Genomic DNA, 26201 nt, shown 5'->3' with positions numbered 1-26201 from the left:
CACACACAGCGAGGGTTACCATGAATTGTTTGAGGCAAATGTTTCCTGGACGGCTTATCTCTTTGAGGGGAGATGTGAACTGGCCAGCACGCTCACCGGATTTAGCCCCATGCGATTTTTTCCTTTGGGGTTACCTGAAGTCTAAGGTGTATATCAACCGTCCCAACACCTTGGAAGACCTAAGGAACAATATTGAAGCTGAAATTGGCAGAATACCAGTGGACATGCTTGTTAGAGTTCATGAAAACTTCAGAAAACATATGCAGCAGTGTGTGGATAGCGAAGGTCGACATTTGCCAGATACACTATTTAAAACCATGTAATTTAAAAATTCCATTACTGTTCAGTATAATTAAAATATAAAATAAATTTTTCTAATGATCATAATTTTTTTATTTCATTCCCAAATCAGCAAATTACCGCGCTCCACCCTGTATATACTGAAAAAATATATATAACCCTCCAAAGTGCAACAAAATGAGAAAAATAGATGACATAAAAAAATATATATATATAAGCCATCCATCTCAATAAAGTGCACATGCATCCATAATAAATAGTCTAACCTAGACAAAATAAGTGCATAAAACGCTGGAAAAATACTAGTACCAGTGTGGAGATGATCTGTGACCCTCAAGGACTCCGACTCCAACGTACGTTTCGCCTAAATGGCTTTTTCAAGGAGTGAAGAGGAAGTGGAAATGGAGTGCTTTTTATACATAGCCCCAACCAATCAAATGGTATAAAAGGGGTCATGTCAGCGATAAAGACTAAAAAGTAAATACCCTAATAAAATATATATAAATATATGGAATAACGTTTCACTCATTCATATACATCCTAGAACAATCTGCATACATAAGTAATAAAATTACATACAGAATAAGGCACAGTATACGGCGAGACCGGAAGTGACATATCATACTAGAAATAAACATAGATAACCATGTGACCAACAGCTTTACATAAAAAAGGACGATATAAAGTCTAAAAAAGATCGATCATATTAAGCGGTGCAGCGCTGCAAATATACTACAATTTCTTACAAGTAGAGCGCAATATGCGGCGAGCACCGGAAGTGACATACCATGTGTAAATTAACATATATACATAATAGGGAAATCCTGCCCGAAATAGCAAGGAATATATTCTAATAGTGTCCGATCCTCTAAAAAAGCATAACGCCGTGGACCCACATATGCCGCACGGACACCGGATAGTCACCGCCAAACCGGAAGTGACTAACACAGCCGGAACCAAGGCAACACATAGCTGCGGTGATCACATACAGGTCCTTCTCAAAAAATTAGCATATAGTGTTAAATTTCATTATTTACCATAATGTAATGATTACAATTAAACTTTCATATATTATAGATTCATTATCCACCAACTGAAATTTGTCAGGTCTTTTATTGTTTTAATACTGATGATTTTGGCATACAACTCCTGATAACCCAAAAAACCTGTCTCAATAAATTAGCATATTTCACCCATCCAATCAAATAAAAGTTTTTTTTAATAACAAACAAAAAAAACATCAAATAATAATGTTCAGTTATGCACTCAATACTTGGTCGGAAATCCTTTGGCAGAAATGACTGCTTCAATGCGGCGTGGCATGGAGGCAATCAGCCTGTGACACTGCTGAGATGTTATGGAGGCCCAGGATGCTTCAATAGCGGCCTTAAGCTCATCCAGAGTGTTGGGTCTTGCGTCTCTCAACTTTCTCTTCACAATATCCCACAGATTCTCTATGGGGTTCAGGTCAGGAGAGTTGGCAGGCCAATTGAGCACAGTAATACCATGGTCAGTAAACCATTTACCAGTGGTTTTGGCACTGTGAGCAGGTGCCAGGTCGTGCTGAAAAATGAAATCTTCATCTCCATAAAGCATTTCAGCCGATGGAAGCATGAAGTGCTCCAAAATCTCCTGATAGCTAGCTGCATTGACCCTGCCCTTGATGAAACACAGTGGACCAACACCAGCAGCTGACATGGCACCCCACACCATCACTGACTGTGGGTACTTGACACTGGACTTCAGGCATTTTGGCATTTCCTTCTCCCCAGTCTTCCTCCAGACTCTGGCACCTTGATTTCCGAATGACATGCAAAATTTGCTTTCATCAGAAAAAAGTACTTGGGACCACTTAGCAACAGTCCAGTGCTGCTTCTCTGTAGCCCAGGTCAGGCGCCTCTGCCGCTGTTTATGGTTCAAAAGTGGCTTTACCTGGGGAATGCGGCACCTGTAGCCCATTTCGTGCACACGCCTGTGCACGGTGGCTCTGGATGTTTCCACACCAGATTCAGTCCACTGCTTCCTCAGGTTCCCCAAGGTCTGGAATCGGTCCTTCTCCACAATCTTCCTCAGGGTCCGGTCTCCTCTTCTCGTTGTACAGCGTTTTCTGCCACATTGTTTCCTTCCAACAGACTTACCATTGAGGTGCCTTGATACAGCACTCTGGGAACAGCCTATTTGTTGAGAAATTTCTTTCTGGGTCTTACCCTCTTGCTTGAGGGTGTCAATGATGGCCTTCTTGACATCTGTCAGGTCGCTAGTCTTACCCATGATGGGGGTTTTGAGTAATGAACCAGGCAGGGAGTTTATAAAAGCCTCAGGTATCTTTTGCATGTGTTTAGAGTTAATTAGTTGATTCAGAAGATTAGGGTAATAGGTCGTTTAGAGAACCTTTTCTTGATATGCTAATTTATTGAGACAGGTTTTTTGGGTTATCAGGAGTTGTATGCCAAAATCATCAGTATTAAAAGAATAAAAGACCTGACAAATTTCAGTTGGTGGATAATGAATCTATAATATATGAAAGTTTAATTGTAATCATTACATTATGGTAAATAATGAAATTTAACACTATATGCTAATTTTTTGAGAAGGACCTGTAGTAGTGTGATCGCCTAGCAACCCAGAGAGGGCGCACACCGCCAGTGACCCCCACCAATCGGAGGTGTAGGAACGCTAGTCACCGCCCCGCCCACAAAACAATACCCGAATACAAAACAAATGCAAGAAAAAAAAGTGAAAGTAAGTAAAACTATGGGGCAAGCCAAAGAACCAATGAATCCCAATGGAATGAAGCCATAAATAATAATCATTTCACATTTGATCATGTGCACAAGCGGAGCAATCAGACCGAGTCCATGGTATGTTCTTTCAGATCATAGAGAATGCTAACCCCCCAAAAAAAGAAAAAAAATATAAATAAATAAAAAAGTGCAGTGAAACACACGTGCGAACGAGTGAAAAAAAGAAAAGAAGAAAGGAAACATAAAAAAGAAACATAATTTATTGAAATCACAGCAACATAAAGATTCCATCCAATATCCCAGTCAGATATAGATGCCGAACAGGACCTAAAAATTTAAAAACAGAAAAAGAATAAATGTTAATAAAACCTACAAATAAGCACTAAAAGACATCTGCTCATTCAGGCCATGGGGTGCCAGGGTATTCAGTCTGTAGATCCACCTGGCTTCAATTTGGGCCAGCCTTTTCTTAATATCTCCGCCTCTCATATTTAATACAATATGGTCAATCCCTCTCACCCTCAATAGAGAGCTATCGCACTAATGGAACAACTTAAAATGCTTAGGCAGGGTTTTCAGGGATTCAACATCAGTGGCTGTTTGGGCTGCTTTAATGTCTAAAACATGCTCCCTGACTCTTCTTCTTAGTTCCCTGGAGGTTAAGCCAACATACTTAAGTTCACAAGGACAGCTAGCACAATAAATAACCGCAGTGGTCGTACATGTGATGGGGTGGAGGATGTTATAAATCTTATTACCGTCAGCATTGGAGAATACAGCACATCTTTCGACATTGGGGCACGCTACACAGGAGCCACAAGGACGGCAGCCCCATTTTGGGCCCCTTGAACCAAATGGATTATCATTCTTTTTGTTCACATAATGACTATGTACTAACAAATCCCTTATGTTTGGTGATCTCCTGAAAGTAACAGATGGTTTAGGTGGGAGGTATTGCGCAAGGATAGGATCCAATTGCAAGACCTTCCAATGTTTGGATAATATATCCTTCACCTCATACCATCTGCAATTGAAAGTTTGAATATTCGGCGCTCTGCTTCTCTGCCCTGTGTAAGCACAGCGGCCGGAAAGCAGAGCGGTGACGTCACCGCTCTGCTTTCCGGCCGCTGTGCTTACACAGGGCAGAGAAGCAGAGCGCCGAGGGACAGACAGCGGAAGGTAAGTATGTAGTGTTTTTTTTTTTTTTTAACTTTTACGCTGGTAACCACGGTAAACATCGGGTTACTAAGCTCGGCCCTGCGCTTAGTAACCCAATGTTTACCCTGGTTACCAGCGAAGACATCGCTGAATCGGCGTCACACACGCCGATTCAGCGATGTCAGCAGGAAGTCCAGCGACGAAATAAAGTGCTGGACTTTCTGCAGCGACCAACGACATCACAGCAGGATTCTGATCGCTGCTGTGTGTCAAACTGAACGATATCGCTAGCCAGGACGCTGCAACGTCACGGATCGCTAGCGATATCGTTTAGTGTGACGGTACCTTTATCCGATGGTTTGATAACTATGTCCGTCCTAGAGGACAGCTCTTCAATGGCTTTTTTATGTTCCAATGTACAATTATGGCCTTTGACCAAGGTAGAGACCTTTTTCAGGTCTTCGCTCACAAGTTTAACAAATAAATCAATGTTAGCACTCAACGTGAGAGGTGGAAACTTCTTAGACCTGGGGATCAAGCTTTTGGGGAACTTACTTGAGGATGTTGAGGACTGTTCTTGTAAAAGTTCATTTAAGGCATCCAAGGCCTCAGTTTCTTCAACCGTTTCCAGGATAGTGTCAGTGACGTCATTTGGATTATTATGATGAAGTTTCTTAAGTAGTAGCTTTCGTGCGAATAAATGCAAGTCTTTTACTGCTGAGAAGGGATCAAATTTGGCAGTTGGTGAAAAATTGAGCCCAAGATTGAGAACTTCCATTTGTGGAACTGTGAGAACAATATCAGACAGATTAATTACCTTATTTGAGGACAGAGTATTGTTACCAAGATCCACCGGAGTCATCCTTTTCCTGGGAGAAAACTGCGCAAAGTTCTTGCGTTTCTGCGTTCTTGTATTATACGTCTTTCGAGTCCCTGAGCTTGTTGATTCATGCGAAGTAGAAGATGTCATAGATGTACTTCTGGCTCTGGTTCTTTGTGAAGGAAATTTCCACTTATACACTCTATTGTTCTCTTTGTCTGATAGATCTCTAGCGTATTTTTTAGTTTTAGTATCTTTAATCTGTTTCTCCCAGATCAGATGTAAATCCTCCAATTCCTTTTTAAAACCTTCAGCCTCCAGGGGTGTGATTAATTTATTAAGATCCCTCTGGAGGTCATCAATTTCTTTCTCAAGCAGAGGCAGAGATTTAGAATTAAAGTCTACAATCAAAGTTAAAAATGAATTTGAACAAATGTTACAAATATTCTCCCATGCTGATGAGAATCCCACATCATCTTTCCCATAGGAAGGGAATAATTGCACCCGAAGGCCTCTAGGAATCAAATGTTTGCTTAAATAATGTTCCAAGAAAATTTTATTCCACCAAATTTTTATCCTACGGTGGAAACAATTTTTCTACAGCTCCAGGGAACAGCAATGAGGGCGGCCTTTGCGCCCTCATATGCTAATTTGTTCCTGGGGCTGTGGGAGAGGAAGATTTTTATTACTGAACCTCTCCCTTTGGTTGACAGAGTGCAATACTGGGGAAGATACATTGATGATATTTTGTTTATTTGGCAGGGTTCTTCTAATGAACTACAGAATTTTATGGGCCATCTGAATGACAACAATCTGAACCTACGTCTAACTTACAAAGCAGGAAGATCTAATATGGAATTTTGGGATATTCTGTTGGAAGTTGATGAACTGGGATTTATACATACAGATGTGTTCCGGAAACCGACTTCTACTAACAGTCTTCTACATTTTTCATCGTCACATCAACAAAGTCTTATTAAAGGCATACCTGTGGGACAGTTTCTACGGATGCGACGCATTTGTTCCGATGAGTTTTCTTTTGAAAAGCAAAGTAGAGACTTGAGTGCAAGATTTGCTGAGAGAGGATATTTCTCACAATGTATTAAACTGGCGTATTGGCAAGCTAAACGCACTGATCGTTCTCAAGCGCTGAACAAACAGATTGGAAGATGGGAATAGTGACAAGGTACGGTATATTCAAACTTTCAATTGCAGATGGTATGAGGTGAAGGATATATTATCCAAACATTGGAAGGTCTTGCAATTGGATCCTATCCTTGCGCAATACCTCCCACCTAAACCATCTGTTACTTTCAGGAGATCACCAAACATAAGGGATTTGTTAGTACATAGTCATTATGTGAACAAAAAGAATGATAATCCGTTTGGTTCAAGGGGCCCAAAATGGGGCTGCCGTCCTTGTGGCTCCTGTGTAGCGTGCCCCAATGTCGAAAGATGTGCTGTATTCTCCAATGCTGACGGTAATAAGATTTATAACATCCTCCACCCCATCACATGTACGACCACTGCGGTTATTTATTGTGCTAGCTGTCCTTGTGAACTTAAGTATGTTGGCTTAACCTCCAGGGAACTAAGAAGAAGAGTCAGGGAGCATGTTTTAGACATTAAAGCAGCCCAAACAGCCACTGATGTTGAATCCCTGAAAACCCTGCCTAAGCATTTTAAGTTGTTCCATCAGTGCGATAGCTCTCTATTGAGGGTAAGAGGGATTGACCATATTGTATTAAATATGAGAGGCGGAGATATTAAGAAAAGGCTGGCCGAAATTGAAGCCAGGTGGATCTACAGACTGAATACCCTGGCACCCCATGGCCTGAATGAGCAGATGTCTTTTAGTGCTTATTTGTAGGTTTTATTAACATTTATTCTTTTTCTGTTTTTACATTTTTAGGTCCTCTTCGGCATCTATATCTGACTGGGATATTGGATGGAATCTTTATGTTGCTGTGATTTCAATAAATTATGTTTCTTTTTTATGTTTCCTTTCTTTTCTTTTTTTCACTCATTCGCACGTGTGTTTCACTGCACTTTTTTTTATTTATTTTATTATATTTTTTTATTTTTTATTTTTATTTTTTGGGGGGGTTAGCATTCTCTATGATCTGAAAGAACATACCATGGACTCTGTTTTGATTGTTCATTAGCGGTCTGATTTGTTATGACTGGTGGCCTAGGAGCAGCATGAGACGGACTCTGGAGAAGGTGGTCCCTGTACTGACCGCAAACCCTGAACCTAGCAACGCAACTAGAAGTAGCCGTGGGGGGTGCCTTACACTCCCTAGACCCCTTGGCACAGCCTAAGATCTAACTACCCCTAAAGACAGAAACAGGAAACCTATCTTGCCTCAGAGAAAATCCCCAAAGGATAGATAGCCCCCCACAAATATTGACTGTGAGAGGAGAGGGAAATAACATACGCAGATATGAAATCAGATTTTAGCATAGGAGGCCATGCTAGCTAAAAAGAAAGAATAGAACAGAGTACTATGCGGTCAGTATAAAAACACTAGAAAATATCCACCGCAGAAAATACGGATCACCACATCTGACTAAAGACATGGGGGGTATATCTGCATCTCCAGAGAAATATCTAGGCTGCAAAAAATCCTTCACAGACTAAGCTGGACAAAACAAAAACATGAAAATGCACAGAACTATAAAGTCCACTGCAGGTGGACAGCAAAAACCAAACCAGGACTTATCTTTGTAGAAAAGCACAGCAAACTGGAGAGACCAGCAGGGAAGTGAATCCTTCCAGAACAATGGACAACTGGCACTGACTAAAGGATCCTGCAAAGCTATATACCCCAGTCAGTTTTGCAATTAGTAGATACACCTGTCCACTCCTGCAGTCCAGGCACAACTGCATTACCCTCTACAACCACCGCAGGGAGCCAAAAAGCTGAATTCACAACACTAATTGCTCCGCTTGTGCACATGATCAAATGTGAAATGATTATTATTTATGGCTTCATTCCATTGGGATTCATTGGTTCTTTGGCTTGCCCCATAGTTTTACTTACTTTCACTTTTTTTTCTTGCATTTGTTTTGTATTCGGGTATTGTTTTGTGGGCGGGGCGGTGACTATCGTTCCTACACCTCCAATTGGTGGGGGTCACTGGCGGTGTGCACCCTCTCTGGGTTGCTAGGCAATCACACTACTATGTGATCACCGCGGCTATGTGTTGCCTTGATTCCCGCTGTGTTAGTGCGGAGTGCGGAACGTCACTTCCGGTTTGGCGGTGACTATCCGGTGTCCGTGCGGCATATGTGGGTCCACGGCGTTATGCTTTTTTAGAGGATCGGACACTATTAGAATATATTCCTTGCTATTTCGGGCAGGATTTCCCTATTATGTATATATGTTAATTTACACATGGTATGTCACTTCCGGTGCTCGCCGCATATTGCGCTCTACTTGTAAGAAATTGTAGTATATTTGCAGCGCTGCACCGCTTAATATGATCGGTCTTTTTTAGACTTTATATCGTCCTTTTTTATGTAAAGCTGTTGGTCACATGGTTATCTATGTTTATTTCTAGTATGATATGTCACTTCCGGTCTCGCCGTATACTGTGCCTTATTCTGTATGTAATTTTATTACTTATGTATGCAGATTGTTCTAGGATGTATATGAATGAGTGAAACATGTTATTCCATATATTTATATATATTTTATTAGGGTATTTTCTTTTTAGTCTTTATCGCTGACATGACCCCTTTTATACCATTTGATTGGTTGGGGCTATGTATAAAAAGCACTCCATTTCCACTTCCTCTTCACTCCTTGAAATAGCCATTCAGGCGAAACGTACGTTGGAGTCGGAGTCCTTGAAGGTCACAGGTCATCTCCACACTGGTACTAGTATTTTTCCAGAGTTTTATGCACTTATTTTGTCTAGGTTAGACTATTTATTATGGATGCATATGCACTTTATTGAGATGGATGGCTTATATATATATTTTTTTATGTCATCTATTTTTCTCATTTTGTTGCACTTTGGAGGGTTATATATATTTTTTCAGTATATACTTTTTTTAGTATCTTTTATATTATATGGATCTGGTCTCCTCATTCAATATATCTTTTATTACATGGTGTAGTATTATTGGTTGTTTTTTCCTTTTCTGTATTTTTTGATTTTTTATTTTACTTTCAATAAAATTATTTTTTATATATTTTTTTTGTCATTCTTTGTTTATGTTCACTTTGACATTGGTTCCAAAAAAAAAAAAGTCAAAACATAAGAATTGCATTTTTCCAGTAACACCTCCCTAAAAAATAAAAAGCGAGGAAAATGTCGTATGTACTCCAAAATTATATGAATGGAAACGTGAGCTTATCATGCAAAAAAAGAAGCCCTCACATAGCTGCATAGAAAAATAAAAACGTTATGGGTCTGTGAAAATGGCATTAAAACTTTTTTTTTGTGACTTAATGTGCCTTTCCTTAGGATAGGTCATCAACATCAGATCTGCTGGTGTAATGTGATCAGTTGGAAAGCTGCAAAGCCCAACTTAGACAAGTGCATAGTATCTGCATCTGGGTGCTGCAGCTCCGCTACTACTCGATCTGTAGTTACCCAGGAGCTGTGCTGTGTCGCTCTGCAGCTACTCTAAGCAAGTCTGGGTGTTACATCTCCACCTGTCTGATTGGGATGATCCATCCTAAGGATAGGCTATCATTATGTAGATACCGGACAATCCCTTCAAGTAAAAATACTTTGGTATCGCTGTAATCGTACTGACCTGGAGAACTATTGGCATGTAATTTTTGCCATGCAATGAGCGCCTTACAAACTAAACCCTCTGCTCAAAAATAAAATGGCAGAATTGCATTTCATACCACTTGGAATTGTTTTTATACCCATTCCACAGTGTGTTGTATGGTAAAATTGAATGGTATCATTCAAAACTCATCCCGTAATAAAACAAACACTCATAGTGGCTATCTTAATGGAAAAATGAAAAAATTAGGGCTCTTAGAAGGGGAGAAAAAAAACGAAAGAGCAAAAATGAAAAATCACCTGGGAGAGAAGGGCTGAAAAAATTTCCAAACTTTGTTCATATTCATGCCCTAGTGCAAAAAATTAAGTGATTTAAAATTCTATGGGACCAAAAATGGTACCAGTAAATCTACAGTTTGTCCTGGAAAAAAAAAAGTCTTCACACAATCAGATTACAATAAAATAAGTTATGGCTCCTGGAATGTGGCAAAAAAAAGTTATTAAAAAAAAAAAAAATTCATGGAAGCCAAAATTGGCTGTGACTTTAAGGTGATGGAGGAAAAATGTCCACCTCTAGAAGCTGTATACAAAACAGCCCGTAATACAGTCCTGAGATTATGCCTTAGGGTGTTTGCACATGATGTACTGTATATACACTGGATGAAAAATCTGCTGCATGTTACAGTAGTGGCATTGTGGGTGAGATGTCATCCACATGCGGCGGAGAAAATATATTGACCAGCGCATTTGGGGGTTGCATAATTTCGGAATGAAATTCATGGCGAGGACATTGGCTACATATACTTTAAAGGGAACGTGTCACCCCCAAAATCGAAGGTGAGCTAAGCCCACCAGCATCAGGGGCTTATCTACAGCATTCTGTAATGCTGTAGATAAGCCCCCGATGTAACCTGAAAGATGAGAAAAATAGGTTAGATTATACTCACCCAGGTGTTATGATCTGATGGTTTAGGAACAACATGAGACAAGCTCTGAAGGAGGTGGTATCTGTACTGACCGCAGACCCTGAACCTAGCAGCGCAACTAGAAATAGCAGTGGGGGGTACCTGACGCTCCCTAGACCCCTCGGCACAGCCTAAGATCTAACTTCCCCTAAAGATGGAAACAGGAAACCTATCTTGCCTCAGAGAAAATCCCCAAAGGAAAGATAGCCCCCCACAAATATTGCCGGTGAGAGGAGGGGAAAATAACATACGCAGAGATGAAATCAGATTTTAGCATAGGAGGCCAGTCTAGCTTGATAGATAGGACAGGAAAGGATACTGTGCGATCAGTATAAAAACTACAAAACAATCCACACAGAGTTTACAAAATCTCCACACCTGACTAAAGGTGTGGAGGGTAAATCTGCTTCCCAGAGCTTCCAGCTAACAGAAAAAATCCATAATGACAAGCTGGACAAAAATAGAATGCACAGAACAATAAGTCCACAACATGTGGACTGAAATGAGCAAAGCCAGAACTTATCTTAGCAGAACTGGTCAGGAAACCAGGAGAATCCAAGCAGAGATGTGAATCCAGCAGAAAACATTGACAAGTGGCATAGGCTGAAGACTAGAGCCAGGTTAAATAGCAGAGCCAGGAGAGACGATTAGTGAAAGCAGCTGCTAAAGCTAAACCCAAGGAGCAGCAGTTCCACTCAAAACCACCAGAGGGAGCCCAAGGGCAGAATTCACAAAAGTGCCATTTACAACCACCGGAGGGAGCCCAAGAACGGAATTCACAACACCCATGGGCGGTCCGGTCCGATGGGCGTCGCAGTCCGGGGCCTCCTATCTTCTTACGATGACGTCCTCTTCTTGTCTTCACGCTGCGGCTTACTTTGCCCTGTTGAGGGCAGAGCAAAGTACTGCAGTGTGCAGGTGCCAGGAAAGGTCAAAGAGGCCCTGCGCAGCGCTGGAGTCCAGAGTTCTAATCCCACCTTGGACAACATCTGCAAGGAGTTTGTATGTTCTCCCCGTGTTTTGTGGGTTTCCTCCCACATGCCAAAGACAAAGACATACTGATAGGGAATTTAGATTGTGAGCCCCATCAGGGACAGTGATAATGTGTGCAAAACTGTAAAGCGCTGCAGAATATGTTAGTGCTATATAAAAATAAAGATTATTATTATTGAACTCCACACTGCTATTATTTTGAACACCCCCCTCCTTCTCATTTATTCATAGGGCTCATACTCACATGCAAGAAACTCGGACGAGTCTCGCACGTCAATACCTGGCACGGCTGCCGGCAATCGGATCGGAGCGTGCGGCCGCATAGAAATACATGCAGCCGCACGCTCCGCTCCAGCGTGCAGTGCTGGATATTAATATGCGAGACTCGTTCCGAGTTTCTCACATGTGAGTATGAGCCCTAAAGCACAGACTCAAAAACATGAATGCTGAGTCTGTGGTTTGCACCAGGGCTGTGGAGTCGGAGCCCATTTTGGTGGAGTTGGAGTTGGTAAAAAATGGACCGACTCGGAAAATATATAATAAATTAGGCACAGTAGTTCAATACAGTTTGTGGAGATTTTTTTTTCATAAGAATTTGGGAAAGTTATGAAATGTCCTATTCCTGATCTAAGGTCTAGACTTTTAGCTGAGATGAATCTGTGCTGCAGTTTATGTTCATGATAAATAGTAAAGCTCCTCCTCTACACATAAGGGGCAAACAAATGTACAGGGAAGGAAAGTCTACATTCATCTCAGAACTTCTGGAGTGAACAGAAAAGCAGGATTAAAGAAGGTAAGTACTTCCTAAAGCATATCTAACTAACATATAACTGTGCATAAATAAATAGTCCAGTATATGTGGTCTCTGTATACTTGATGTTTTAGTTTGTTTTTGTTCTTAGCTCATGTTTGGAGAAATTAGCTGCTTTGATGACTTATACACACTATACATAGACTATAAGGGGAAAAAATGTTTTCTAACAACTCAAATTCGGAAATACAGTAACAGGATCGATGAGGACGTGTGTGTGTGTGTGTGTGTGTGTGTGTGTGTGTGTGTGTGTGTGTGTGTGTGTGTGTGTGTGTTCTGGAATGTGATTCAGCACAAACATGCTCCCTCCCTCCTCTTCATAGACTGAAGAAATATGATGTGAAGTATTTAGTGAGCTGTTCCCTGCTGAAACAAGCCTTGACATTGAAAAGTTCAGAGTAAAGCTATTTAACAATACATTTTACAAATGTTATACTTATCTGTCCTATTGGCTTATGCAAAGATTGTTTTATTTCTATCCCAAATTACTCAGTGCATGATTTCCTATTCTTGCAAGAATTACAATATACTTCATTTTTATTTTACAATTATTTTGAGAGCAAATTTACATAATTACAAAATGTCTAAGAAGCATCTTATGAAGTCAGCTGTATTTGAGCATTTCACAGTGACTCAAGATAATAAACATTTTGTGTGTCAGTCTATAAGTGACCCAGACGAAAACAAATGCTGTGATGCCAAAATCAGTGCATACTCAGGCAGTGGTAAAAATGCTCCTTCAAGAGCTTCCAATCTAAAAACACATTTACAACGCTGCCACGCAGACGTTTACAAAGTTGTGTACCATTATCATCATTATTTGCACGACCAGCTTTTACAGCTCTTAATGGAGAAATGGCTCACAAACCTGGTGTTTCTCTGGAAAGAGAAAAGTATTAGAAAATTAGTGATGGAAGAAGCCTTTAACCAAAAGGAAGATCTTAACCCATTACTTGCCAAATTAAAATTTTTACAAGTACGGATTTTTCAGAAAAGGGCGTCCCAATATTCAATTAAAAATGACAATGACATGATTTCCTATTTTGAAAACATTAATTTCTCCTATGCCTCATTGGGGGACACAGGACCATGGGTGTTATGCTGCTTGCCACTAGGAGGACACTAAGTAAACACAAAGAATTAACTCCTCCTCTGCAGTATACACCCCTTGTCTGGCCAGTAATGACCCAGTTCTTGCTTAGTGTCTGTAGGAGGCACTTGGGTCTGTTTTCAGACCCCACTGTTTTTATTCCTTTTTTATTTTTATTTTCTGTAAACTTTTATTTTTTAATTAAGGCTACGTTCACATTAGCGTCAAACGACGCTGCGTCGTCAACGCACGACAATGCATGCGTCATGCGCCCCTATCTTTATCATTGGGGACGCATGCGTTGCGTTGTCGTGCGTTTTCGGTAAAACGCACGACGCATGCGTCGTTTCACCGCACTTGGGTGGCGTCGGAGACGCTACCATGTTGCATTTTTGTAGCGTCCAAAAAACGCACGTGTCGCACTTGCGTCGCTCGTGCGTCGTCAATGCGTTCAATTTCCCATTGAAACCTATTGACAACGCACTTGCGTCGCGGGTGTGCGTCGTGCGTGCGTTGTGCGACGCATGCGTCGTTAGATAAAATGAAACAAAAAAGTGTCTAGACAGTGTCTAGACAGTGCAAACAGTGAGAAAAACATCCCCCATATATAAAGAAAATGTTGGATTGTTTGTCACTTCTGCTGCAGGCTACACAACAGACTAGACACACTACAATACTGTCTTTTCATCCGCTGTCCAGAGATGTAAGTATAGAATGATTCTGTGCATTTTCTACATGTTTTTTAAAATTATTTTTGCAAGTTGTGTATTATATTCTGCACTGTGGTTAAAGATATTGTGGTATTTTTAGTCTGGTTGTGATGTATGGCGTTGTATAGGATGGCGTTTCATTGTCTGCGGCCTTGATTATTGTTCTTTCAAGGATAGATTTTTCTTTTCCATTTTTTGGTTTGGTGGTGTTTTTTGTATTCAGTTGTGATGTTTTATTCTTGCGTTATATGATGGCGTTTAATAGTCTCCGGCCCTGTCGGTTTTATTGTAAAGTATGGTAGTATAGAATGATTCTGCGCCCTTTTATTACATTTATTAATTTTTTATTGCAAGTTGTGTATTATGTTCAGCACTGTGGTTGTGTAAAGACATTGTTGTATGTTTCTGGTTGTGATGTATGGCGTTGTATGGCCTTTTATTGTCTCCGGCCCTGTCGGTTTTATTGTAAAGTATGGTGTGTTATTAATGTTTCTGCCCTTAATTTTTGGGGGTTGTTAATTTTTTCCTTTCAAAAATATATTGTGTTTTTTGTGTTGCTCCATGCATACTGTACCTTAAAAAAAAAAAAAAAAACTCTTTTGGGATTACTACATTGGGTCTGTTGTAGATTAGTTTTCTTATCTTTAGGCTTTTGTACTCTGGCATTGGGTTGTCTCTGCCATTGTTTCTTTAATTTAATCAATGTGGCAGTGTTGTTTGCTCAGCGTTCAGTTGGAGTGCAATGTTCTTTGTGGTTTAAATGAATATTTTTTTTTTTTTTTTTTTTTTTATATATTGCTGGATTGTGCATAGGAGCATAGGATCAATGTTATTTTGTTCTTTATTTCAGAATTGCATTAGTCATGGCCAGCGGCAGCGATTCGAGCAACACCCCACCGCTGAGGAGTCCGGTGAGTACATGATCTACTATTGCTTACTATATTCGCTGTCATTTGTAGATGGGTCACTCAACTTTTTGGTAAACTATTTTGCAGGCTTCTTCAAGTGAGGAGGAGGACCAGGAGGAAGAGAGGGAGCAGGAGCAGAGACCACGGGGCCAAGCTGTGGTTGCAGGACGGAGAGTAAGTTTTTCTTTCAAACCTATTCATTTTTTTTGTTTAATTTTATTGTTTGTGCGGATATGGGGGGTGGTGGGAGGGTGTGGTGTTGTGTGTGGTAGGTGGCGGTGGAGGAGGTAGGGACAATTTTTTTTTTCTTGCAAACATTAATATTTTCCATTTATTCTAGGTTTCACAACGGGCCCTGGATGAACCACTGGATATTGACATGATGGTGGCATCCATTGAAGCACGGGGCCCGTTGTGGGACAGCCGTGACCCCCGGCACGCGGACCAGGGCATATTGCGGCGTCTGTGGTTAGAGGTGGCACAATCGCTGTGGGATGGCTTCGACAGCGCTTCCCCCAAGGCCAAAGCTAGTTTCCGTAAGTATTTCCAAAATGCTGCTGTGACCCATCATGCCAGGATTACACAACCGTCTGTGATGTCTTCTATTGGGATTGCACACGGTTGCGTAATCGTTTTCAATATATTATCTAAAACCTTTTTTATTTTTTATCTTTATACACAGTTAAACAATTGAGGACCAGATGGCGCTCCATGAAGGACCGTTTCAGGAGGGGCCTGAAAAAGGAGGGACAGACCCGTAGTGGTGCTGCCGCTTCATGGACCTCGGTGTACAAGTACAACCGTATACTGCAGTTCTTGCGACCGGTCCTTGAAAGCAGAGAGTAAGTATAGTACCTATGCACACACCTAGTTTTTACAACATGCATATTCACATACTACATTCCAGCCACGTAGCTTATTGCCCAGCCATTTATTTTGGCAAGTACAAAGTATAGAAATGAAGAAAAAAAGGCAAGTTCACCGAGGCGTGAAACGTAAAAAATACATACTTTTATCCTCTTCAATCATAAGCAGAGGATGAAACATCAGCACAATACAATAGACACTATCTACGCGTTTCAGGAGACAGGGAACATCAGACCTGAAACGCGTAGATAGTGTTTTTATTGTATTGTGCAGATGTTTCATCCTCTGCTTCTGATTGAAGTGAATAAAGTATTTTGATTTTACTTTTCACGCCTCGTTGACCTCGAATTTTTTATTCATTTCTGGTCTTCTCACACTTGACACAGCGGCTCCCTTCTGGGATTACTACAATGGTGAGCTTGACTTACTAGCAATTTCCCTGAAATCTGAAGTATACAGAACACAGAAAGATAGTAGATTGGCCATGCCCAGCCAATATTTCATAGTGGAGTAGTATAGTGGCTATCCAGGTGTATCCCAGATTTTTTATACACAAAAAAGTAAAATATAATAGATACGGCATACATTCCACTGCAAAGCAGGTTATGTTCCCATGGTTGCTCAGCTCGCAGGACCTGTGATGACGTCTCGGTCACATGACCGTGACGTCATGGCAGTTCCAACGTAAGCATAATTGTCTGGCGTTACAAACCGCAACCATGGGTGACTATTTTGAATAAATAAATGCATTTTTTTTTAAATATTGATGGTGCATATGCAGTGTCAATATTAAAAATAGGTTAATATTAATGGCGGCAATGGATACCTGGCGGTAAAGTTTATTAATGACGCATGTGAAATGTGATATTTAGTATACTAATGGTTTCCTTATGTTTTCACAGAACACACAGCAGCACCCGCGAGGCTGTCCGACCCTCTGGAGCGGTCCTTTGTGAAGCGCCATCTGAACTGTCGCAGCCATCCCACAGCGAGAGCAGGTCTGCACCACCACAATCTGGCGAACCGGCAGCCGGTCCATCAGATGTTCCCCTGGCCGAGGCCTCTGTCGCTCCTTCCTTCGGGTCTTCCCGACAGCGTCAGCGGGCCTCGGACAGGGCGGTCATGCCCGAATTTTTACATTTGAGCACCGTATTTCAGAATGGTTTCAAGGCGCTGTGCGATAAAATGTCCAATATCGAACGGCGTCTTGAAAACATCGAAACGGATCTCTCGAGGCCGGCCAAACATTTTTTTACTGCCATTCACAACGGCATGGTTGAACATCTTACGCCGGAACTCCAGATTTCGGTCATGCAGGGCTGCAACAATGTATATGTCACTGCTCTGCAGCAGGCTCGGGTCATGCAGTCAGCGACAAATGTGCCCGCAGTACCATCGCTGGCTGCCATGACTCCGACTCCTGCTGCAGAGCACCACCACAGAGCTCCGCGTGCCGAGGGCCACCGCCACCGCCACCACAGAACAGAGCCCAAAGTTCAGAGCATGACAGGCCTTCAAGGGCACACAGACGGGAAGCCGACCCACACCCAGAGGGAGAGAGGAGGAAGAAAAAGAAGAAGAAGACGACGACGACGACGACAAGCACTACGACCTTGGCTATGGCTGCTCCCAAAACTACCATCAGAACACAGCCTGGGTCGACCCGGAGCACACCAAGTACCCAGGCTGGGTCTACACGGAGTACACCCAGTACCCAGCCTGGGTGTACAAGGAGTACACCATCTACACAGCCTGGGTCGACCCGGAGCCGGAGTAGCCAGCCAAGGACACTTGTCGTCCCTCCTCCTCCCTCACCTCCTGCTTTGACAGTCTCGCCACCATCAACTGGCTGGATTGATGTCGGCATCCCGTCTAGTGTGATAGAGTATGCTGCTTCCTCCCCCTCGTCCTCCTCCTCGGTCTCCTCAACACCCCCAAAAAGTGGGGGATATCAATCCCCTTTAATAGCAGATGTAGATACCCCCTAATTACATTTTCCCATTATTTTTTTTGTGTCCCTAAATAAAACTGTTATTTTTTTTTTTTTAAATTCGTTTTTATTGTCTCAAATAAAGTTTGCACCAAATCACACCTTGCGCCGTATACACAAATCTTGTCTTTGTAACACCTGATGTGCAATGTCTGACAATATTTTATCAATTTTTTTTTTTCATTGTTTTATAGGGCTGTCGCTCAGTGTACTATCAGATGTTACAAACACAAACAGCATTGCTCAATATGTCAAGTTTAAAATGTACCATCACACAATGATTTCAGTATAGATAAAGTTGGTTTTTGTGTGTAACCAACGTTATCTTTTCTGAAATCGTAAAACGATTGAGCACCTGCTGTTAGATTTTTGGTGTCAGCGAATGATTTGGAATTTTTTGGGGTAACTGATCACACGCTGTCATTGTTGGATCGGCGAGTTAGACACCGATCCAGCGATGTCTTTGTTTTAAACAAGGGAATATTGGGTTACTAGCGCAGTGTTTTAACCCCTTAGCGACCACCGATACGCCTTTTAACGGCGACCGCTAAGGGTACTTAAACCACAGCGCCGTTAATTAACGGCGCTGTGGAAAAAGTCCATAGCGCCCCCCAGAGGCCGATTTTCTCCGGGGTCTCGGCTGCCGGGGGTAGCTGAGACCCCAGAGAACATGATTCGGGGGTTTTTTAACCCACCCCGCATTTGCGATCGCCGGTAATTAACCGTTTACCGGCGATCGCAAAAAAAAAAAAAAAAAAAAGCGATCTCTTTTTAATTTCTCTGTCCTCCGATGTGATCGCACATCGGAGGACAGAGAAAAGGGGTCCCAGGTGGCCCCCCAATACTCACCTAGCTCCCCCGATGCTCCTCGTGTGTCCCGGTGGGCGCCGCCATCTTCAAAATGGCGGGCGCATGCGCAGTGCGCCCGCCGGCCGGCACCGGGAGAATCTTTGGGGTCTCGGCTGCCGGGGGTAGCCGAGACCCCAAAGAGCATGATCAGGGTCGGTATTACCGACCCCTGTTTTGCGATCGCCGGTAATTAACTGTTTACCGGCGACCGCAAAAAAAAAAAGTAAAGTGTAATTCTCTGTCCTCTGATGTGATCGCACATCAGAGGACAGAGAAATAGGGGGATTCGGGGACCCTAGCATACTCACCTAGGTCCCTGGATCCTCTTGCTGCTCCTCCTGGCCGCCGGCAGAAGAACATGGCGGACGCATGCCCAGTGCGCCCGCCATCTGTCTCCATCTGCCGGCCGGCAGGAGAACAGCAGTTAGGGTTAGGGTTAGGGGTAGGGTTAGGGTTAGGGGTAGGGTTAGGGTTAGGGCTAGGGGTAGGGTTAGGGGTAGGGTTAGGGTTAGGGTTAGGGGTAGGGTTAGGGGTAGGGTTAGGGGTAGGGTTTAGGGTTAGGGTTAGGGCTAGGGCTAAATTTAGGGTTAGGGTTGGGGCTAAATTTAGGGTTAGGGTTGGGGCTACATTTAGGGTTAGTCTTCTTTCACACTTACGTCGGTACGGGGCCGTCGCAATGCGTCGGCCCGACATACCGACGCACGTTGTGAAAATTGTGCACAACGTGGGCAGCAGCTGTAGTTTTTCAACGCATCCGCTGCCCAATCTATGTCCTGGGGAGGAGGGGGCGGAGTTACGGCCACGCATGCGCGGTCAGAAATGGCGGATGCGACGTACAAAAAAACGTTTCATTGAACTTTTTTTGTGCCGACGCTCCGCCAAAACACAACTGATCCAGTGCACGACGGACGCGACGTGTGGCCATCCGTCACGATCCGTCGGCAATACAAGTCTATGGGCAAAAAACGCATCCTGCGGGCACATTTGCAGGATCCGTTTCTTGTCCAAAACGACGGATTGCGACGGAATGCCAAACGACGCAAGTGTGAAAATAGCCTTAGGGCTAGGGTTAGGGTTGGGGCTAAAGTTAGGGCTAGGGTTGGGGCTAAAGTTAGGGTTAGAGCTGGGATTAGGGTTAGGGTTTGGATTAGGGTTGGTATTAGGGTTAGGGTTGGCATTAGGGTTACGCTTGGGATTAGGGTTAGGTTTGGGATTAGGGTTAAGGTTAGGGTTGTGATTAGGGGTGTATTGGGATTAGGGTTAGGTTTGAGGCTAGGGTTGAGATTAGGATTAGGGGTGTGTTGGATTTAGGGTTTTGATTAGGGTTATGGTTAGGGTTGACATTAGGGTTGTTTTGGGGTAAGGGTTGTGATTATGGTTAGGGTTAGTGATTAGGATTATGGATCAGGTTGGGATTAGGGTTAGGGGTGTGTTGGGGTTAGGGTTGGAGCTAGAATTGGGGGGTTTCCACTGTTTAGGTACATCAGGGGGTCTCCAAACACGACAGCCAATTTTGCGCTCAAAAAGTCAAATGGTGCTCCCTCCCTTCTGAGCTCTGCCGTGCGCCCAAACAGTGGGTTACCCCCACATATGGGGCATCAGCGTACTCGGGATAAATTGGACAACAACTTCTGGGGTCCAATTTCTCTTGTTACCCTTGTGAAAATAAAAACTTGGGGGCTACAAAATCTTTTTTGTGAAAAAAAAAATATTTTTTATTTTCACGACTCTGCATTCTAAACTTCTGTGAAGCACTTGGGCATTCAAAGTTCTCACCACACATCTATATAAGTTCCTTGGGGGGTCTAGTTTCCAAAATGGGGTCACTTGTGGGGGGTTACTACAGTTTAGGTATATCAGGGGCTCTGCAATCGCAACATAATGCCCACAGACCATTCTATCAAAGTCTGCATTCCAAAAAGGCGCTCCTTCCCTTCCGAGCTCTGCCGTGCGCCCAAACAGTGGTTTACCCCCACATATGGCGCATCAGCGTACTCGGGATAAATTGGACAACAACTTTTGGGGTCCAATTTCTCTTGTTACCCTTGTGAAAATAAAAACATGGGTGCTACAATATCTTTTTTGTGGAAAAAATATTTTTTATTTTCACGACTCTGCATTCTAAACTTCTGTGAAGCACTTGGGCATTCAAAGTTCTCACCACACATCTAGATAAGTTCCTTGGGGGGTCTAGTTTCCAAAATGGGGTCACTTGTGGAGGGTTTCTACTGGTTAGGTACATCAGGGGCTCTGCAAACGCAACATAATACCCGCAGACCATTCTATCAAAGTCTGCATTCCAAAACGGCGCTCCTTCCTTCCGAGCTCTGTCGTGCGCCCAAACAGTGGTTTACCCCCACATATGGGGTACCAGCATACTCAGGACAAATTGGACAACAACTTTTGGGGTCCAATTTCTCTTGTTACCCTTGTGAAAATAAAAACTTGGGGGCTAAAAAATCTTTTTTGTGGAAAAAAAAATATTTTTTATTTTCACGGCTCTGCATTATAAACTTCTGTGAAGCACTTGGGCATTCAAGGTTCTCACCACACATCTAGATAAGTTCCATGGGGGGTCTAGTTTCCAAAATGGGGTCACTTGTGGGGGATTTCTACTGTTTAGGCACATCAGGGGCTCTCCAAACACGACATGGCGTCCGATCTCAATTCCAGCCAATTCTACATTGAAAAAGTAAAACGGCACTCTTTCTCTTCCAAGCTCTGCGGTGCACCCAAACAGTGGTTTACCCCCACATATTGGGTATCGACGTACTCAAGAGAAATCGAACAACAACTTTAGTGGTCTAATTTCTCCTGTTACCCTTGTGAAAATAAAAATTTGTGGGCAAAAAGATCATTTTTGTAGAAAAAATGCAAATTTTTTTTTTCACGGCTCTACGTTATAAACTTCTGTGAAGCACATGGGGGTTCAAAGTGCTCGCCACACATCTAGATAAGTTCCTTAAGGGGTCTAGTTTCCAAAATGGGGTCACTTGTGGGGGATTTCTACTGTTTAGGCACATCAGGGGCTCTCAAAACGCGACATGGCGTCCAATCTCAATTCCAGCCAATTCTACATTGAAAAAGTAAAACGGCACTCCTTCTCTTCCAAGCTCTGCGGTGCGCCCTAACAGTGGTTAACCCCCACATATTGGGTATCAGCGTACTCAGGAGAAATTGCACAACAACTTTTGTGGTCTAATTTCTCCTGTTACCTGTGTGAAAATAAAAATTTGTGGGCAAAAAGATCATTTTTGTAGAAAAAATGCGATTTTTTTTTTTCACGGCTCTACGTTATAAACTTCTGTGAAGCACATGGGGGTTCAAAGTGCTCGCCACACATCTAGATAAGTTCCTTAAGGGGTCTAGTTTCCAAAATGGTGTCACTTGTGGGGGGTTTCCACTGTTTAGGCTCATCAGAGGCTCTCCAAACGTGACATGGCGTCCAATCTCAATTCCAGCCAATTCTACATTGAAAAAGTAAAACGGCGCTCCTTCACTTCCAAGCTCTGTGGTGCGCCCAAACAGTGGTTTACCCTCACATATGGGGTATCGACGTATTCAGGAGAAATCGCACAACAACTTTTGTGGTCTAATTTCTCCTGTTACCCTTGTGAAAATAAGAATTTGTGGGCGAAAAGATCATTTTTGTGTAAACAAAAGCGATTTTTTATTTTCACGGCTCTACGTTATAAACTTCTGTGAAGCACTTGGGGGTTCAAAGTGCTCACCACACATCTAGATAAGTTCCTTAAGGGGTCTAGTTTCCAAAATGGTGTCACTTGTGGGGAGTTTCCACTGTTTAGGCACATCAGGGGCTCTCTAAACGTGACATGGCGTCCAATCTCAATTCCAGCCAATTCTGCATTGAAAAAGTCAAACGGCGCTCCTTCACTTCTAAGTTCTGCGGTGCGCCCTAACAGTGGTTTACCCCCACATATGGGGTATTGGCGTATTCAGGAGAAATTGCATAACAAAATTTATGGTTACATTTCTGTTTTTACACTTGTGAAAATAAAAAAAATGGTTCTGAATTAAGATGTTTGCAAAAAAAAGTTAAATGTTCATTTTTTCCTTCCACATTGTTTCAGTTCCTGTGAAGCACGTAAAGGGTTAATAAACTTCTTGAATGTGGTTTTGAGAACCTTGAGGGGTGTAGTTTTTAGAATGGTGTCACACTTCATTATTTTCTATCATATAGACCCCTCAAAATGACTTCAAATGTGATGTGGTCCCTAAAAAAAAATGGTGTTGTAAAAATGAGAAATTGCTGGTCAACTTTTAACCCTTATAACTCCCTAACAAAAAAAAATTTTGTTTCCAAAATTGTGCTGATGTAAAGTAGACATGTGGGAAATGTTATTTATTAACTATTTTTCGTGAGATATCTCTCTGATTTAAGGGCATAAAAATAAAAAGTTTGAAAATTGCAAAATTTTAAAAATTTTCGCCATATTTCCGTTTTTTTCATAAATAATCGCAAGTAATATCGAAGAAATGTTACCACTAACATGAAGTACAATATGTCACGAAAAAACAATCTCAGAATCAGCGGGATCCGTTGAAGCATTCCAGAGTTATAACCTCATAAAGTGACAGTGGTCAGAATTGCAAAAATTGGCTCGGTCATTAAGTACCAAATTGGCTCTGTCACTAAGGGGTTAAACACTGAAATAAAAAGTGAACAATACCCCACAAATATAAAAAGGTGTCAACCACGTCCCTCGCCGTCATCTTTCCGCACTGACACTGTGATTCCCGCCCGTAAAGCTGAGCACACCGTTGACTTAATAATAAACGCTGTGCTGTGCTTTACGGCTGGCACAGTACGGGAAGCTGACGGCGATGGACGTGTCACACAACGGAATATAATGTTTTTTTGTATTTTTTAAAATTACATTTACAATGGTAAACATCGTGAGTGCGGCCATGCGCTTCATAACATTACCCAGATTACACGGGACTTGCTCTTTTTTGGTCGCTGGAGAGCTGTCTGTGTGACAGCTCTCCAGCAACCACGCGACAACTAAACAACGATCTCGGTCCAGTCGTATCACTGGTCGGTATTGTTGGATAATAGTTTTATTAATGTACCTTAAGAATATTGGTCAGGTGAGGTGGAAGCAATGTTCACAGTGTCGCCACTATTTGACTCTGGACGTATTCTAGCATCCTGAGTACAATAGTGTTAACTCTGTAGAGTTTTGCAAACATGATCGTCTCCCTCCTTGTCAAGCCAGATTCCATATGAAAATAGTCTGCAGGATTAAAAATGGTTAACAAGGTGGGAGCCGATCATGTTATACGTCCAAACTATGGTACACACGGCTGAAAAATTTATTTGTTTTGTCACAGTCCATTTGGGTACTGGTGCTCACATAAATTTTGTGGGACACACATTACTTTCACTAAAATTGGATTTTACAATTCTATTACTATGGAAAAACATATGGGAGATTTTTTTTTTGAGAAAACGGAAAGGCACAAGAACTTTATTTCAAAACACAACGCATTAGAAAATCAGGGGACATTATAACAATAACCAAACATAGGATGGTTAAATGACATGGACTCCACAGTGTTTACATGACATCATAATAACAAGATGAATTAAACCATTTGATCTTGCCATGAAACACGCCCAACATCTGAAACAAAGTATGCAGCAAATTGGTCCCTCATATGAGCAATCTCCACAGTTGTCCGCAGAGGATGATCTTGATAATCAGGCAATGGATTTGGTATGGGTTCATCGAGTTCCATGTTGACTCTCTCTTTATCAATAATAAAATTGTGGAGAACCACACACGCCTTCACCACCTCATCCACTGTCTCAATTTTCAAATTTATGGCGGATCCTAAGATACGCCATTTGGAGACCAGGATGCCAAAGGCGCACTCCACAGTTCTTCTGGCCCTGGACAGTCTGTAATTAAAAATAGTTTTGGTGCGGTCCAACCCCTGACTGGAGTACGGTTTAAGTAGGTTGCCACTCATTTGAAAAGCCTCATCCCCAACCACAACAAATGGCAGGGCCGGTCCTTCGGTGTTGGGAAGAGGTCGTGGCTGGGGGAAATTAAAATTGTTCTCGTATAATCTTCGGCCCATGTCTGACTCCTTAAATGTCCGTGAATCATTTGCACGGCCAAACGCTCCAATGTCCACAGCGAGAAACCTGCAGTCCGCACCTGCAATTGCCATGAGCACGGTGGAAAAGTATTTTTTATAATTAAAAAAAAGAGATCCACTTCTTGAAGGCTTGGTAATCCTAATGTGCTTCCCATCCACGGCTCCAATACAGTTAGGGAAAGAACACACTTGTTCGAATTTTTGGGCGTTGGCCTGCCATATTTCTGTTGTAGGGATGGGTAAAAATTCCTCCCGGAGGTTGTCCCACAATGCGCGGCATGTGTCGGCAATAATACCAGACAGTGTGGAGACTCCAATACGAAACTGGAAATGCAGTGATCTCAAGGTCTCTCCGGTAGCCAGGAAACTGACAAGAAGAAAAATAAATAAATATAATTAATTAAATTGTTATGAAAGAATTTTTCATTTTTAATTACAATCCCCCACCCCACAAAACAAAAACACGTTAATTTAAAAAATGGCAAGAACATATAAATCCTTCACATTCCATTACGTACCGTAGAGTCACCAGCAGACGTTCCTCGGGGGAAATTGCTTTACGGAGCTGCGTGTCCTGCCTGGAAATGGCTCCTTCCACCAGACGCAGCAGATATCGGAAGCTGTTTTGAGACATCCTGGTGTACTCGAAGTATTTCTCCTGGTTGTCATTTAACTCGCCAAACAGACAATGGTAGGCTCCACGACTCTCTCGGACTTCCACTATAGGGTGTAGCCAAAAACGCTGACGACTCCTTCTCCGTAGTTTGTGTCTTTTCCTCTGTTCATGACAGGCAATAGCATAAGCAATAGCAAGGGCTAATTCCAGCTCAAAATTGAGGTAGATACTCTCCATGGGACGATCCATCTTGATGCTCTATGGTTGGAAATAATCTATGCCGGGGTATATATACCACTATTACATTAATACCCACCCTCATCTACCCATTGGTGGCATTATCGATTGTCTAGACACTAGACCCACCCTCTTCTATTCATTGGTGGTGTTATCTAGTGTCTAGACACTAAATTGTGTCTAAAAATATAATCATTGTTTGACAACGCATGCGTCGTAAAACGCAGCGTTTTTGTAAAAACGCTACAAAAACGCACCAAAAACG

At 42.3% G+C, this 26201-nt stretch overlaps 1 protein-coding gene across 1 annotated transcript; it reads right to left on the bottom strand.

Annotated features, from left to right (window-relative positions):
• Window positions 1–24454: 24454 nt before the first annotated feature.
• On the bottom strand, window positions 24455–25788 carry LOC138657744 (uncharacterized). Its single transcript, XM_069745420.1, has 2 exons — window positions 25602–25788; window positions 24455–25450 (listed from the first exon to the last, which is right to left on the bottom strand). Exons 1-2 carry the CDS (start codon window positions 25715–25717, stop codon window positions 24565–24567), a joined length of 1002 nt encoding a protein of 333 aa, XP_069601521.1. The 5' UTR covers window positions 25718–25788; the 3' UTR covers window positions 24455–24564.
• Between the last annotated feature and the right edge of the window lie 413 nt (window positions 25789–26201).

Source organism: Ranitomeya imitator, chromosome 1 (assembly GCF_032444005.1).
Source record: "Ranitomeya imitator isolate aRanImi1 chromosome 1, aRanImi1.pri, whole genome shotgun sequence".
In the NCBI taxonomy this organism is placed as follows: domain Eukaryota; kingdom Metazoa; phylum Chordata; class Amphibia; order Anura; family Dendrobatidae; genus Ranitomeya; species Ranitomeya imitator.
This window is presented reverse-complemented; position numbering and strand designations above follow the sequence as displayed.

Bases quoted from the DNA above. Each gene is read 5' to 3' on its own strand.
- LOC138657744 (XM_069745420.1), bottom strand. From the start codon at position 25,717: ATGTCTCAAAACAGCTTCCGATATCTGCTGCGTCTGGTGGAAGGAGCC. The intron at 25,451-25,601 runs GTACGTAATGGA...TCTTCTTGTCAG, and splicing joins CGTCTGCTGGTGACTCTACG to TTTCCTGGCTACCGGAGAGA.